This window comes from Artemia franciscana, chromosome 15 (genome assembly GCF_032884065.1).
Source record: "Artemia franciscana chromosome 15, ASM3288406v1, whole genome shotgun sequence".
Taxonomy (NCBI): domain Eukaryota; kingdom Metazoa; phylum Arthropoda; class Branchiopoda; order Anostraca; family Artemiidae; genus Artemia; species Artemia franciscana.
In genome coordinates, this window is record NC_088877.1 from 15603248 (window position 1) to 15620957 (window position 17710).

Sequence of the window (17710 nt, forward strand, 5' to 3'; positions counted from 1 at the left end):
AAGAATATATTTGAACTAAGCATATAATATCCGTACACAAAGATGACAGTTCTTTCCTTATTGTGGTAACAATGCTTTTAATGGGAAGCATTAACTTTTTAAATATCGAAATGTCGTGGGAAGTACTCGAGCTTATCGTGAAGAAACTTCTTACTTTAAAGTTAGGAAACCTCTATTTTATTGTGCAAAGAAAATACATCTGAATAAGTCATTGCTCTTGAAGCATTGTAATACAAAATTTAACTTTAGCATAAACAGTCGAAGATTGAGCAGTGAACACCAGTTACATTTTAGATCAAGGTGAAAATAACACTGAAACGAAAAACAAATGCGGAGAAAGCAAGTTATGTGAAGGAAAGAAAAGAGGGGTATTAAGAAAAACAGAAATTATCCTAGATATTAGGGGAACACCCTCTCTTCAAGACCTCCCTCTTTACGCAAAAGTTTGGCTATTAGTCTTAATTCATTAAAAATGACTGTTGAAACTGAAGGGTCGCTGAATTGGAATAAAAAGTATTTTGAAGAGCTAAAAAACATGATGTATTCAAACTCAAAATGTGTAGTATCAATATATAATAGAATCGCTGCGGAATATGATTGATTACATGCGGGATGTCTCTATGGGAATGCAGCGTTTGGATGGGGATTAATCGTAACAAGTATTTTTCTGTATCACTTCCTATTATATCAATTTATTCATCTTACAGAAAACAGAGTTACTTACTGTGTCTATCAACCTTATGTATGTCTGACTGCTATGATTAGCTTGTATGGGAGACTGTCCCCTATTATATATCGTAGCTATTAGGAGTCCAACAGAAAACATATCACTTGCAAATGAGGCCATAGATCTTGTTTGTGTTTCTGGAGCTGGAAATAGAAAATTTGCGTTTAACATCAAAAGCTTTTAGCATCATTAGTTAGTGGGTGTAATAGTAGATTTTATTTGTCTCACTTTGCTGTTTAAATTTTGAGCATTCTTGTTCTTTCATCAAAATTTCTCACTGCAACAGCAGCCAGATTTATATTTTGCCTCAGTACCTCGTCCTCTGTCAAAGTATTAGGCTATTCGAGGGTAATTTCACTCTTTGTCACTTAGTCCACCACACCACTCATCCCAATACCTCTCTCTGAGACACTCTGCTCCGCCCCAAACTACACCATCATGCTATATTCCACTCCTTTGCTTTATATTAACTCCACTGTCATATTAACTACCAACCGAAACTCCGCAACAGTGTGCCATTTTTTACCATGTCATACAATCTTTTAGAGCACAGCCTTTCCGTCCCGCCAAGCTCCATAGCCCTGCGCCACATTAAACCTAAATTCATAAAATGCTGACACAGTTTTGCGTCAGTCCATTTTTTAACAGCTCATCACGCCATACAAAGCTTCACCATGTCATACCAAGCGTCACAACTCTGTGCTGTGCATTACCACACTACGCCTCCCCACCACCACGCACCAATACACAAAACCAATACACAAAACAAAAACATTTTGCCCCTTATTTGAATCCAAGCCGAGAAAGAATTTCCATTCTGTGTGATTGAAGAACTAGAAGTTTGGCTTCTGCATCATTCTCCCCCTATTCCTTTCCTATATTTTGTTTCAATTATTTTTAACCTATTTTGTTGAGGGCCCTAAGTAAGACACATGTGCCATGATTTCCTTCAGGCTAATGTCACAATATAGGAGTCCAAAGTCAAAACACTTGAAGCTCATATTTTACGACTGGAGTGTATGTTGCACTTTATTAAACATCATGATCATGCAAGTATTTGAATCAATATATAAAATGCAGTCCGTTGATTTTTGAATTAAAATGGAATAGTTGTGGGCATCAACTCATGGCTAATTCTAGAAAAAGCCAAGACAGATAGTCCAATTGAGTGAGAAAAAAAAACTGGCATTTATTCCCCCCCCCCTTCATCTCCCACTTATGCTACTTATGCTATACCATTTATGCTAGGCTTTGATTATGTGTTCCTCTGATAGCACCCCTAGCTTCTTCATGTTGTTTCACGTGGACATTACAAGGCTCGAGTTGACTCCTGGGCACCGATAATCGCTATTTATTTATTCGTTCTTTATCTTCTAGGCTCGGTTGCTCACCGTGTAACAACATCGCCAGCACAACTTTATACACGCTGTGTTGCTTGAGTGGTGGAAGGAGTCTTAAAATGGTTGCCAGAGCCCATCAGCTCTTTGGCAAAGGTCTACTCAATGAATAATCAATAAGTTCTTTCGTGACTATATTAAGCTTAGCCAACACCTCTAACCAGACTAAAAGCTGTTCAAAACGATAATTCTTACGTAATTGCCGTAAATCTATATATATATATATATATATATATATATATATATATATATATATATATATATATATATATATATATATATATATATATATATATATATATATAAATAAGTTGTCTGTGTGTCGAGTGACGTCATGTTTGTGTGTCGACTGACGTCATATTTGTCGACTGACGAAATTACAGACCGGGACATCGGGACACAAATGACGACCGGGACACCGAGACATAGGGAATATAAATGACGACCGGGACACTCAAAGAAAAAGCGACCGGGACACAAGGAATGTTCGATTAGCAATCACCATCGACAAAGCACCGGGACACAAATGACGACCGGGACACAGGGAATATCAATGACGACCAGCACACTCAAAGAGAAATTACAGACCGGGACACCAGAACACAAATGACGACCGGGACAAAAATGACGACCGGGACACCGGGACACAGGGAATATAAATGACGACCGCGACACTCAAAGAGAAATTACAGACTGGGACACAAATGACGACCGGGACACAGGGAAACAACAACAACGGGGACGCCGGGGGGGGGGGGGCACAGGAGGATATATAAATGACGACGGGGACACAGGGAATGTTCGATTAGCAATCACCATCAACAAAGCTCAAAGGCAATCATTAGAATAATGAGGTATAGATCTGAATACAGATTGTTTTTCCCATGGACAATTATATGTTGCATGTTCAAGAGTTGGTAGGCCTGACAATCTATTTATATGCACAGATAATGGGACAGCGAAGAATGTTGTATATTCGCAAGTTTTACGTAGTTAAAAATATATATATATATATATATATATATATATATATATATATATATATATATATATATATATATATATATATATATATATATATATATATATATATATATATATATATATATATATATATATATATATATCTATATATATAAAAATAAGTTGTGGATGGATGTGTGGATGGATGTGTCAGGTGACGTCACCTGAAAAAACTGGATCAGGTGACGTCAAAACTGAAAAAACTAAAAAAGGCAAAAACTACAAAAAAAACTAAAAACTAATAAAAAAAATAAAAAAGCTAAAAAACTAAAAAAACTAAAAAAAGGCAAAAACTACAAAAAAAAACTAAAAAAAAACTGAAAAAACTAAAAAAAGGCAAAAACTACAAAAAAAAACTAAAAACTAATAAAAAAAGTAAAAAAGCTAAAAAACTAAAAAAACTAAAAAAACTAAAAAAAGGTAAAAAACTAAAAAAAATAAAAAATAAAAAAAAACTAAAAAAAAGGAAAAAACTGAAAAATAAGCTAAAATAAAGGTAAAAACCAATAAAAAACTAAAAAAAAAAAGGAAAAAACTAATAAATGACGACACTCAAAGAGAAAAAAAGGCAAAAACTAATAAATGACGACACTCAAAGAGAAAAAAAGGCAAAAACTACAAAAAAAACTAAAAACTAATAAAAAAAATAAAAAAGCTAAAAAACTAAAAAAAACTAAAAAAAGGCAAAAACTACAAAAAAAACTAAAAACTAATAAAAAAGCTAAAAAACTAAAAAAACTAAAAAAAAGGCAAAAACTACAAAAAAACTAAAAACTAATAAAAAAAATAAAAAAGCTAAAAAACTAAAAAAACTAAAAAAACTAAAAAAAGGTAAAAAACTAAAAAAACTAAAAACTAAAAAAAACTAAAAAAGGTAAAAACTAAAAGAACTAAAAAAGAAAAAAATAAATGACGACACTCAAAGAGAAAGCGACCAGGACAAAAGGAATGTTCGATTAGCAATCAACAAAGCACCGGGACACAGGGAGTATAAAAAAAAGAAAAAAAAAGGAAAAAAATAAAGGAGAAAAACAAAACTAAAAAACGAATGTATATACAGACCGGTACACCGGGATACAAATGACGACCGGGACACAGGGAATATAAATGACGACCGGGACACAGGGACACAACTACAACGGGGACACCGGGGGAAACAGGGGGATGTAAATGACGACCGGGACACCGGGACAGGGAATGGTCGATTAGCAATCACCATCAACAAAGCTCAAGGGCAATCATTAGAATCATGAGGTATAGATCTGAATACAGATTGTTTTCCCATGGACCATTATATGTTGCATGTTCAAGAGTCGGTAAACCTGACAATCTATTTATATGCAAAGACAATGGGACAGCAAAGAATGTTGTATATTCGCAAGTTTTACGTAGTTAAAACCATATATATATATCTATCTATATTCACAGGTGGGACATAGGGACACAACTACAATGGCGCGTAACTATTATGGCGCGTAACGACTTACGCGCGCGGGGGGGCTTGGGGGGGGCGCGAAGCGCCCCCACCAACTAGGTGTTGGGGTGGCGCGAAGCGCCACCCCAACAGCTAGTATATATATATATATATATATATATATCTACCTATATTCACAGGTGGGACACAGGGACACAACTACAATGGCGCGTAACTAATATGGCGCATAACGACTTACGCGCGCGGGTGGGCTTGTAGGGAATATAAATGACGACCGGGACACTCAAAGAGAAAGTGACCGGGTGTGTCGACTGACGTCATGTTTGTCGACTGACGAAATTATAGACCGGGACACCGGGACACAAATGACGACCGGGACACCGGGATATAGGGAATATAAATGACGACTGGGACACTCAAAGAGAAAGCGACCGGGACACAAGGAATGTTCGATTAGCAATCACCATCAACAAAGCACCGGGACACAAATGACGACCGGGACACAGGGAATATAAATGACGACCAGGACACTCAAAGAGAAATTACAGACCGGGACACCGGAACACAAATGACGACCGGGACAAAAATGACGACCGGGACACAGGGAATATAAATGACGCCTGCGACACCCAAAGAGAAATTACAGACTGGGACACCGGGACACAAATGACGACCGGGACACAGGGAAACAACAACAACAGGGACGCCGGGGGTCACAGGGGGAAATATAAATGACGACGGGGACACAGGGAATGTTCGATTAGCAATCACCATCAACAAAGCTGAAGGGCAATCATTAGAATAATGAGGTATAGATCTGAATACAGATTGTTTTTCCCATGGACAATTATATGTTGCATGTTCAAGAGTCGGTAAACCTGACAATCTATTTATATGCACAGACAATCGGACAGCCAAGAATGTTGTATATTCGCAAGTTTTACGTAGTTAAAAATATATATATATATATATATATATATATATATATATATATATATATATATATATATATATATATATATATATATATATATATATATATATATATATATATATATATATATATATATATATATATATATATATATATATATATATATATATATATATATATATATATATATATATATATATATATATACTAGCTGTTGGGGTGGCGCTTCGCGCCACCCCAACACCTAGTTGGTGTCGCCCCCCCAAGCCCCCCCGAACGCGTAAGTCCTTACGCGCCATATTAGTTACGCGCCATTGTAGTTGTGTCCCTATGTCCCACCTGTGAATATAGATATATATATATATATATATATATATATATATATATATATATATATATATATATATATATATATATATATATATATATATATATATATATATGTTTTTAACTACGTAAAACTTGCGAATATACAACATTCTTTGCTGTCCCATTGTCTGTGCATATAAATAGATTGTTTACCGACTCTTGAAAATGCAACATATAATGGTCCATGGGAAAACAATCCGTATTCAGATCTATACCTCATGATTCTAATGATTGCCCTTGAGCTTTGTTGATGGTGATTGCTAATCTACCATTCCCTGTGTCGCCATCGTCATTTATATATCCCCTTATGCCCCCCGGCATCCCCTTTGTAGTTTTTTCCCTGTGTCCCGGTCGTCATTTGTGTCCCGGTGACCCAGTCTGTGATTTCTCTTTGAGTGTCCCGGGCGTCATTTATATTCCATGTGTCCCGGTGTCTCGGTCGTCATTTATATCCCCCTGTGCCCCCCGGCGTCCCCGTTGTAGTTGTGTCCCTGTGTCCCGGTCGTCATTTATATTCCCTGTGTCCCGGTCGTCATTTGTATCCCGGTGTCCCGGTCTGTATATACATTCGTTTTTTAGTTTTGTTTTTCTCCTTTATTTTTTTCCTTTTTAATTTTTTTTCTTTTTTAGTTTATTTAGATTTTTAGATTTTTTAGTTTTTTTATTAGTTTTTATTTTTTTTTTCTTTTTAGTTTTTTTGTAGTTTTTACCTTTTTTTTAGTTTTTTTAGTTTTTTTTACTTATATCCTGGTCGTCATTTATACTCCCTGTGTCCCGGTCGTCATTTGTGTCCCGGTGCTTTGTTGATTGCTAATCGAACATTCCTTTTGTCCCGGTCGCTTTCTCTTTGAGTGTCGTCATTCATATTCCCTATGTGCCGGTGTCCCGGTCGTCATTTGTGTCCCGATGTCCCGGTCTGTAATTTCGTCAGTTGAAAACTTATGATGAAATAAATTTTTAATTTTTTCCCTTTTTTTGTTTTTAGTTTTTTTTTTATTGGTTTTTACCTTTTTTTAGGTTTTTTAGTTTTTTTCTTTTTTCTTTTTAGTTTTTTTTGAAGTTTTTATCTTTTTAGTTTTTTTATTTTTATTTATATTTTGTTAGTTTTCTTTTTCTCCTTTATTTTTCAGTTTTTTCCTTTTTTTAGTTTTTTTTCTTTTTTAGTTCTTTTAGTTTTTACCTTTTTTAGTTTTTTTTAGTTTTTTTAGTTTTTTAGCTTTTTTTATTTTTTTTTTATTAGTTTTTAGTTTATTTTATGGTTTTTTCCTTTTTTTAGTTTTTTTTTTAGTTTTTTATCTTTTTTTAGTTTTTTTTTAGTTTTTAAGCTTTTTTAGATTTTTTTATTTTGTTTTCTTTTTTTTGTAGTTTTTACCTTCTTTAGATTTTTGCTTCTTTTATTTTTTTAGCTTTTTTAGTTTTTTTTCGTTTTTTCTTTTTAGTTTTTTTGTAGTTTTTATCTTTTTTATTTTTTTGTATTTTTATTCATATTTTTTTAGTTTTCTTTTTCTCTTTTATTTTTCAGTCTTTTCCTTTTTTTAGTTTTTTTCTTTTTTAGTTTTTAGTTTTTTTTAGTTTTTTACCTTTTTTTAGTTTTTTTAGTTTTTTAGTTTTTTAGATTTTTTAGTTTTTTTATTAGTTTTTAGTTTTTTTGTAGTTTTTGCCTTTTTTTTAGTTTTTTCAGTTTTTTTTAGTTTTTAGTTTTTTACCTTTTTTAGTTTTTTGTAGTTTTTACCTTTTTTAGTTTTTTTTTCTTATTTTGTATTAGTGTGAAATAATTCAGACGTCATATGCGGACAAACATGACGTCACCTGATCCACAGATCCACAGATCCACAGACAACTTATTTTTATATATATAGATATATATATATATATATATATATATATATATATATATATATATATATATATATATATATATATATATATATATATATATATATATATATATATATATATATATATATATATCTATCTATCTATATTCACAGGTGGGACACAGGGACACAACTACAATGGCGCGTAACTAATATGGCGCGTATCGACTTACGCACGCGGGGGGGGCTTGGGGGGAGGGCGCGAAGCGCCGTCCCAACAGCTAGTCATGTAATAATTTCTAATACGACCCAAAAATATTTATGAGACCAACTGCTGACTTGTGGCACCTTAAAAGTCAACTTAAATAGTAGGTCTAAAGAAAGGAAACATATTTTCTAATGAATTTCTTATTGAATTATATATCTATATCTTTTTCAAGGCATTCCGTGGATTTTTAAAACAGGCTTTCTTAGGATTTTGGAATCAGCCTTGATCTTCCCTGATGTTTGCTACTATACATAAAATAAATAATTATCAATATAAAGTTCATCGACAAAGCGCGTCACAACGGACCTGCACACTTAAAGATCCTACCCTTAAATGACCCAGCTAAGTATCGCCCCTTGCAATAAAATCACACAAAGCTTAGTTGAAACCTACTTTAGTTTCTCGGTATTTGGCTTTGTGCGTAACAAGAACAAAGAGAAGTCAAATTTTTCTCCAGCGTTTGCACAGCATATATAATTTAGATAAAACACGTAAATCAAACTCGTTCGTAAACTTACGGTCAAAATACTAGTTTCAAATTACCAATTTTACCATTGCAGCAAATGCTAGTTAATAGTCATTTTATGCTTATTTATTTACCGGTAATTTGTGCTTGAGATATGAAGTTTGTGAAAGAGGAGGATCGAGTTTGCTATTTGAAAGGCCCCTTTACAATAAGGTCTGAAATGAGACCCCTTCAAAAGAGTTTTCCCCCCAAAATTCTTAGAGGATTCGATCTTTCAAACCCTTAATAGAAACAAGTGACACTTGATTAATGTTCAAAATTTCTTGAAAGAAAGTCACGATCATGAACTTATGAATATGCATGTAAATCTTTCTTATGGGGATACTACTGCAAAAAAGCAAAATTGACTAAGAGAGCCCGAATTGTCAGAGCGAGGGGAAGGGACAAAGCAAAGAACAGCTATTTAACGACATTGCTACCACGTTTTTCCAGTTTTTTGGCTTGTAATTTAAGAATTAGTTAGTATTATGTAGTATGGTGCGTCTCCTCCACCACATCATTCACTGGTTATTGTAGTCAGAGCTTAAAGGAGTAACTTATTACTTAACGATCTGACACAGCTTGAATACTTTTTGCTTAAAAAAACTTAGAGACGATTTAGCAAACTATCTTTTCGTACGCACATTTGTCATTACTATGTTTAGCACCTTTCTTTACTTTCATTTTTTCTCTAATCTAAAAACTATAAACATGCAAACCTAGGGGATTCAAACTTCATCATCATAACAATTGCTTACGAGCGTGTTCATTCTCTCTCTTTAGTACTTTGCCAAACTTTTTACTATAGCTTCTCCTTAAAAGCTCATTTTAGCCTCTGCTTTATACATTATACCGTCAAACCATAGTCAAATGTTACTTAGAGATCAAAACTGTATTTGACTCAAAACTGTAGATGGAAATCAAAATGACTTAAAGAATGGTTTTGCGGAATATGATTTGTACGATGAAATTCATAGCTAGGAACTTTACCTCATGATAATAATACAAATATATTTTAAAATTAGATATTATAGTGATGGTAATAAAAAGCCCAAAGACGATATTGTGACAATATTAAGTTATAACTAAGTCCCGTAAACTCACAGGAAAAATTTCTAAATAATAAAAAGTGTTACCAGAACTTTCGAAATGTAATTTTTAACCGATTGAAATCCAGAAGCATAAATTACTCAACCTTGTAGTTTGTCAAACAGCTCCTTCCAACTATACAATAGCTGCAATGCTTCTTTAAATTAACTTAAAAAGAGACTTTGAAAAAAAAATTATAAAAAAGAACCAGAGCCATATTAAAACCTAAATTAATGGAAATGAAGTTATATAATAATCCAAATTTAAAACAAACGTAAATTAGATGACGGAATTAATAAAACCTAAGACAAGCATAAATTAAAAGAAAAAATAACATCAAACATAAAAATAACAGTTGCTGGTATGGATGAGGAGATAACTCCTGAAAAGAACAGAAACGAAAATTAATAACCAAATACAATTTGAAAGGCAGAGAAATTATCAAAATTAAGAGGCAGACTATTCCCTCCCAGATGTAGTTTTAGGAGGAACAGAGAAAGCAATTGCCTTTAGGGCAAAAATTTTAGGGGTGCACTTCAAATGAATAATCTAACGCTTATGTTACTTAGTAATTTTTTAAATTGTAGTTTGTTAGAATAAAGTAGAGGACGTACTTGGGAGAAAATATAAGCAAATTCAATCCGAATTTTCATTTTTCCCATATCTTCACCACTATTTCTTGAAAATAAATGTAAGAAGCAATAAAGTAAAATATTACTATGATTTAAATTCTATCTTGTTGTTTTACGGACTCCAAGACATGGAAAAAAAGGGACCAAAAATAATTCAACACCAAAAGTTTTCCTTAAAGAAACCTATAGGTGTATTTGTGCAAAACGAAGCTAAAGGGGTCTTTAAAAACATAGGAGTTGCCTATCAAACATTGTTGGCGATTACACTGTGAGTGGCCAGTAATAAGCAGTCATTTATCTTAGAATTTAGATCCTCAGAGTCAAGAATGGCGCAAAGGGTGTCCAAAAAACCTTATCAGACATCACGGAGGAACTAGTCTGGGACAGCAAGATTTTTGGCCCATTTCAGGGCCTCTTTACATCCCTTTCTCTTAATCAAAAAAGTTCTTTGGGTCACTTTCCGGCCCCATATTTTGGGGGCCTGGTCAAAGCTAAAAAAAAATTATCTCTTTTTTTCGTGTCCCATTTCTGGGGGGAATATTTTCTATTTCCTGAAGTGCAATGGAAAGGTTATGACCGAAGAACTTAAGGTTATAACTTGCTGGCCAATCGTAAAAAACTGACTCGGGGACCCTTTTATGGGAGCCCCTTTTTTCGTATTTTAGCCCTTTTTTCGGCTCCATTTCCCTGGACCAATATTTTTTCTCTCTTATCCATCTACATGTTAATTTCCTTTGCCCCAAGACTTAAAGATACAAGCTTTGAGCTATTTGGAAAAAAGTATTTTGGTTCTTTGGCTCCATTTTTGGGGGAGTCGTTTCAACGAACAATTTTTTGGCACATTAGGTTTCTCCTGGGCCACGAGATTAGAACTGTATGTTTACCAGGGTAAGAAGTATTTTAGGCCATTCCTGGGAATCCCAACAAGATGTGCAACCCTCTTTACACAGAGACCTATCTTTGAAAATCTTAGTCAATCGCACTCCCAATATCGAACGATCCCATGTAGCTTTAGATTCCAGGTGAGGCGAGAATAGCCTAGTCCTGCTGCAATATAAAGAAAAAGATCAAGATCAAACCCCCCTCCCCCATTTTTCCACTACCTATCTTATTTGTGAACAATTAAAACTTCCGTTATAAAATGCTATTGCCTAGGAAACTGTAGGGATCACTTTATCCCATTAGGCATATTTGCTGGAAGTTTGCACCATTCTAAGAAAAGTGGCACCATCTAAGAAAAGTGGCTATCACAAAGTCTCCGTCAAGTATTTGATCAGATATAAAGTTTTAATTATATGGATTTTTGGGCATGTATTTTTATGTAAAAACTGAACCAAGTATTGTGATAAATATACTAAACGAAGTCCTAGATAAAGACCACACCTAGATAAAGCTAGATAAAGAACCACAGATTAAATTTTCTTTTTAATAGAAATCGTATTGTAAGATATAGGAGTAAATGAGTTGATGTAAACTGTTACAAATATTATAAAAACTAGATTAGACTAGCTTCGTATTGTCTAGTAAATGAAAAAATTCTTCCTTCAATTTTCCTTGTCCTAATACCAATATTTATATAAAAGACGAATCAAATTGGTGGAATTAAGTTGGCAGAAACGAAAGCTTTCTGAAAACCTTTCTAATCGACTGCATCGCTAAAAAAGCTTTCAGAAACACAAGGGAGATGAATCGAAATCAATTACTTTCAAAAATTGCCGAAACAAGAGAGGGGCTTTGTTATAGAAAAATTTATTTTACATAGAACTTGAAATTAACTTCCATAAATACAAACACCTTTCTAGTGAAAGCAATATATCTTGCTGAGAAAAAGTTAAGGACATTTTTTCAGAAAGATAAAATGAATCCTACCCTACTTTAAGAAATAGAAATTCTGAATCCTGTATATTAAGAGTGTTCTTTTCAAATTCTGTATCATTTTAAGTTTTCCAAGGACGTAGCTAGAAGAAGGAAAGTTCTTTTCCTGGAAGGTCTCAAGGAGATCTGAATGATTCAAAAATTTTATATATTGTTCTTATTATTTTCATGTTCTTGCATTTTCTTGAATTCCACGTCCCCGAGATAAACTATTTCATATTTGCATCTACCAAAATATGTATTTTCTAGGTAACATCGTTGCCTTTGCATTTTTTTTTTTTAACAAAGTTTAAAAGTCAAGAATTGGAGTAAAATACGCCAAACAGGAAAAGAAAATAGAAATAACTTAACAACAGGAAAAGAAAACGGGAAACAAATAACTTAAAATACAACTCTGGCAAAATGCAAAACAACCGGACAAAGTAATTTTAAAAAGACAAAGGAAGTACAAAGACGCAAAGCAGTAGTCTCAGTGCCAAACCTGATCAGAACACCACACAACAGGGTGAAATGGACCTAAAAGCTGGCAAACATTCTCATTCAACATCGAATGGAAATTTTCATACAAATCAATATGTCCATCGCACCAAACTTGCAATTAATCTTACGGTTTTTATACCACTTTGGTAGATATAGTAATATTCATAGTAACAGAAAAAAACTATAATATCGCATACCACTTACTAAGTTTACATAGGGATTCCCCCACCAGCTGGCCCACAAGGTAACAAAACTGCCTCTCTATGATCACCTCTCTGGTGCTGCAGACCAAAGATCTTACATTGACAATCTGAACAGTGTAGCATCCTTGTCCAGAAATCAGACTGGTGTTGCGTTTCGTCGCGTGCACGTAATCGAGGAAGTTGACCTTCGTCCATGCGCACTATGTAACCCAAGTACCCCAATCGACTGTTAGCAATGTATCGGTTAATATTTTGTTTGCAAATGATTACGTTTATAATCTTGCCGGGCCAATGTATTCCAGTCAACGCGTCTAAGACAATTATTCTCAAACCTTTCATGGAGCTTCAGTTTAATGACTCATTATATCATACTTTGTCAAGTTTATTAGAAGTAATTCTTGTGTACGTATTGTATGTGGTGGTTTCATGTTCATGGCTCCCACAAGACTCTGAGAATCTCAATGTACTTCGACTCTTGAATCCATTTAACCATGTTAGTTCAGGCTTCATGTGCAGGAGGATTCAAGTAATTTGTTTAGAATATTTGCTTTTATTCTATCAGTTCAGAGATCTGCTGATCCCACTTTATTTAAGAGCTAAGTGATGCAATGTTGTAACTCGTTTTGGACCCACCTCCATGGAGAAATCCTTCTTCCCACGGTAATATTCTATAGACAATTCAATTCTGGTGAAAATTTACCCTTGACAATTACCCTTGACAGCTCCACGCGTAAAATTGAGACGGAGAAGAGGAAGCAAGGCATATAAGAATAATTTTGTACAGGAATTCAGGCAAATTTCCCCAGTATACAATTTCCTCTGACGAGTACAGCCCCAGAAACTTCCATCCCCGTGGAAATTTCACCCCTGGAAAAATTCCCAGCAGAAATAGCGTCCACCCCCACCCATAAATGTATACATACTTTCCAATAGAAAATACTATGCGGAAACAATGGACAAATTTTATAACTTAAAGATAGTTCCTCTAAGGCTGTAGGAGAATGTCATGTCATACCCAAAGGCATAGTTTTTTAGGTCTTTCAACTATGAAAACAAAACAGCTGTCTCAAAATTTTGATTGGACAATTTTGGGGGGAAAATAGGACTCCATAAGGACCAATAGGACCTAGTGGCCTTCCAATCTCTTTGGTCACTTAAAAAAGGAACTAGAACTTTTAATTTCCGTTCAAATGAGCCGTCTCACGATATTCTAGGACCCTTGGGTCGATATGAACGCCTCTGGGAAAAAACAAATAAATACACATCCGTAATCTTTCTTCTGGTAAAACCTCTTATAGTATGGTCTTCCGATGCACTGAATCTGATGGTATAATTTCCGTTAAGATTCTATGACTTCTAGTGGGGGTATATCCCTTTTTTCGAAAATCAGCCAAATTTTCTCAGGCTTCTAGCCTTCAATAGGTGTAACTGAACTTTATGAAACTTATATATTTGAAGTCAGCACAATAAGCCGATTCTTTTGATATTAAATAAAAAAACAAGTTTTCTGAAATGAAAGTAAGGAGCGACATTAAAACTTAAAACGAACAGAAATTACTCCGTATATGAAAAGGGCTTTTCCTCCACGACGCCCCGCTCTTTACGCTAAAGTTTTTTATTGTTTTAAAAAGTAGAGTTGTGAGAATGAATCAAACATTAGCGCAAGGAGCGGGGTGTTGAGGAGGAAAAGCCCCTTTCACATGCGGAGTAATTTCTGTTCGTTTTTAATGTCGCTCCTTACTTTCATTTCAAAAAACTTGTTTTTTTTATCTGATTTCTGGAAGTTTTTGAATTAATGCATGTCTGATTTTGGCTCTCCGTACATAAATTATTAAAATGAAATTTGCATATTAATGCTTTTTTGGCTAAATGGCTTTCTCTTAGTTTTGATCAGACGATTTTGAGAAATAAGGGGTGGGGAAGGAGGCCTAGTTGCCCTCCAATTTTTCGGTTACTTAAAAAGGCAACTAGAACTTTTAATTTTAATGAACGTTTTTATTAGTAAAAAACATAGGTAACTTAAGAATTAACTTACGTAACAAACTTTTATATTCTTATATTTTTGATTATAAATATATGAGGGGGTTTGTCCCCTCGTTAATACCTCGCTCTTCACACTAAATCTTAAGTTTTGTCCCAATTTTTTAAGAATGACCCCTGAATCAGAAAGGCCGTAGATGAAATAAATAGTTGAAATTACTAAAAATAATTTAGCATAAAGAGCGAAGTATTCATCTCCTCCTAAACACCTCGCTCTTTATGCTAAAGTATTTTTAGAATCCCTCATATGCGTAATAATCTCTGTTCGTTTCAAGTTTTAATGCTTCTCCTTACTTGCAATTGAAAAAAAATTTTCTTGTTTATATTTTCATTGTTTTTTTAATAGTAATGCTAGAAAATCCTGCGCCCTTTTCATTGAATTTCTCTTCCCCCATGAAATATTCCTCCAAGGAAAGATCCTCCCATATAGCCCCCTCCCCTGAACCCCACACCCAAACCAAAAAAATCCCCCTGAAAACGTCGGTACACTTCCCAATAACCAGTACTGTATGTAAAACATTGGTCAAAGTTTGTAACTTGCAGCCCCTCCCCCAGGGACTGTGGGGGGGGGGGGTAAGTCATCCCTAAAGACATAGTTATTATGGTTTTCGACTATGCAGAACAAAATGGCTATTTCAAAATTTTGATCCGTTGACTTTGGGAAAGAATGAGCGTGGGAGGGGGCCTAGGTGCACTCCAATTTTTTGGTCATCTAAAAAGGGCACTAGAACTTTTCATTTCCGTTCGAATGAGCCCTCTTGCAATACTCTAGGAACACTTGGTCGATACGATGACCCCTGGGAAAAAAACAAAAACAAACAAACAAATAAATACGCACCCGTGATTTTCTGGCCAAAAATACGAAATCCCACATTTTTGTAGATTGTACCTTGAAATTTTTGCTATAGGGTTCTCTGATACGCTGAATGCGATGGTGTGATTTTCGTTAAGATCCTATGACTTTTAGGGGGTGTTTCCCCCTATTTTCCAAAATAAGGCATTTCTCAGGCTCGTAACTTTTGATGACAAAGACTATATTTGATGAAACTTATGTATAGCATAAAAATCCGATTCTTCTGATATATCTTTTAGCATCGAAATTCCGTTTTTTAGAGTTTCGTTTACTGTTGAGCCGGGTCGCTCCTTACTACAGTTCGTTACCACGAACTGTTTGATATCAATTGGTATAAAATTCCAATTTTTACGATTTCTATTGAGCCGGGTCACTCCTTACTTACAGTTTTCTGTCGCGAACTGAAAAGAAGGCTGTGTTGTCAGCAAAGTCGCCGTCACAGAGGACACGGTTCTAGTTCAGCTGAATTACACCTAGGGTAGGTTGAATTTGAATTTTGTAGGGTAAATTTGGTACGGCTAACAATTAATGGATCGTCTGCATACGTACTACAAAATAAATTAGTTAGGTCCGTAAATAAAATGAGGGAATAATGCGATAAAGCACAAAAAATAGACACTCATTGGAAATTTAGGGTGACAGGATACAACATTTCCGAATACTGGAGTGAAAGAGGTATAATCCCAATGGTTCTGGTTAGCTAACCAAAACTGAAGGGTAAATGCAAAAGAAGAGCTTACACCTATTAAGTCTAAAGAATGTCAAAACCGATTGTGGCAATAAAATAAAAAGCTTTAGACACATTTAGCACAAATACATGGACAGAGACATCTTTCTGTGCTATGAGCGGTAAGGTGTAATCACATGATGCATATGTTGGCACCTTATATGAAGTCTACAACCAAATTGACTTGATAGATTCAGATAGACCCTCCCAGCCAAAACAGAATAAGGCATCAAATAGACTCTCGCCAATAGCGAGGGTCTTGATAGACCCTCCCAGCCAAAACAGAATAAGGCATCAAAGACGTTCAGAAACAAATTTCAAAAATAGTTGCGAATGGGGAATTGGTTCATTTACTGACTATTTTATATAAAACACTAGTGCCATAAGATCACAAGAATTCAATTTTATGCTCTTAAGGCTGTGAACGAAACTGTTTGTAAAATGGGAGGCATCTGAGTTTGAGAAATCCTCATAAGCATTTCGAGCATAGAATAGCAAGCTGAGAGTAAAAATATGCTGCTGACAGGATGAATGATGTCAATGAAGATTAATCAATTCACTGAGTCAAAATATTAGCTATAGTGTCTAAACAAATTTAGTCAGAATTCTGTCAGGTGTAGAGGTTGAATTAAATTATACGACATTTATTCGCTTGTTTCTACACTTTGGCGATCCTTAGAAACTCAGCACTGTCATTTCATACCTACAAAGATGCCATTTATGTCAAAGCTTCGTTTTGTTTTTGCATTATGTTGGATAGGTGTCCCTTTATGAAGCCATAATTTAGCCCAATTTTTCGTAGTTTTCAACCCTGAATCTGATTTCCATATCGAACTTCTTATCTTGACCCTAAATCCACAAGTGGAACTGTCCGCTTATTTGGCTTTTTTCAAGCATGACACAATCTGGGCGTAATTTTCAATAAGCTGAACACGAGCTTGTGGAAATTTAATGCTGGTACATAACAAGCTAAATACAACTTTTGTTATTGATAGAAGTTTAACTACAGTGGAAGTATGTAAAAGCTAGCCAGCTTTATCCCACTTTATTTTCATCATCCACTTTTTATATTTAAGACAAAAAGTCTGATCAGTCGGATCGGAATCTACTGTTACGGTGGTTGAAAAGGTAGTTGATTGTAAGCGTGTTCATCCTCAACGACTTTAACGTTGCTGATGCAAACACAGTATAAAACAATACAGTGGTCAAAATCTAACAGGAAATCAATATTTCACGAGGAAGTCAGTCCCTAATGAGGCACGGTAAAGCTCGCAGTTCATGTCACCAATTAGGATCCAACCTAATCCATTTGTTTCAACGCGAACAGGAGGGGTTT

The 17710-nt window shown here is 34.7% G+C and overlaps 1 protein-coding gene across 1 annotated transcript in view; it reads right to left on the reverse strand.

Annotated features, from left to right (window-relative positions):
- Positions 1–17710, reverse strand: part of LOC136036541 (SCY1-like protein 2) — a 116366-nt gene that overhangs the window by 21795 nt on the left and 76861 nt on the right. Inside the window, exon 6 of the mRNA XM_065718846.1 lies at positions 725–870. Within this exon, the coding sequence (XP_065574918.1) occupies positions 725–870 (146 nt within the window). The remainder of the gene's footprint in view (positions 1–724; positions 871–17710) is intronic.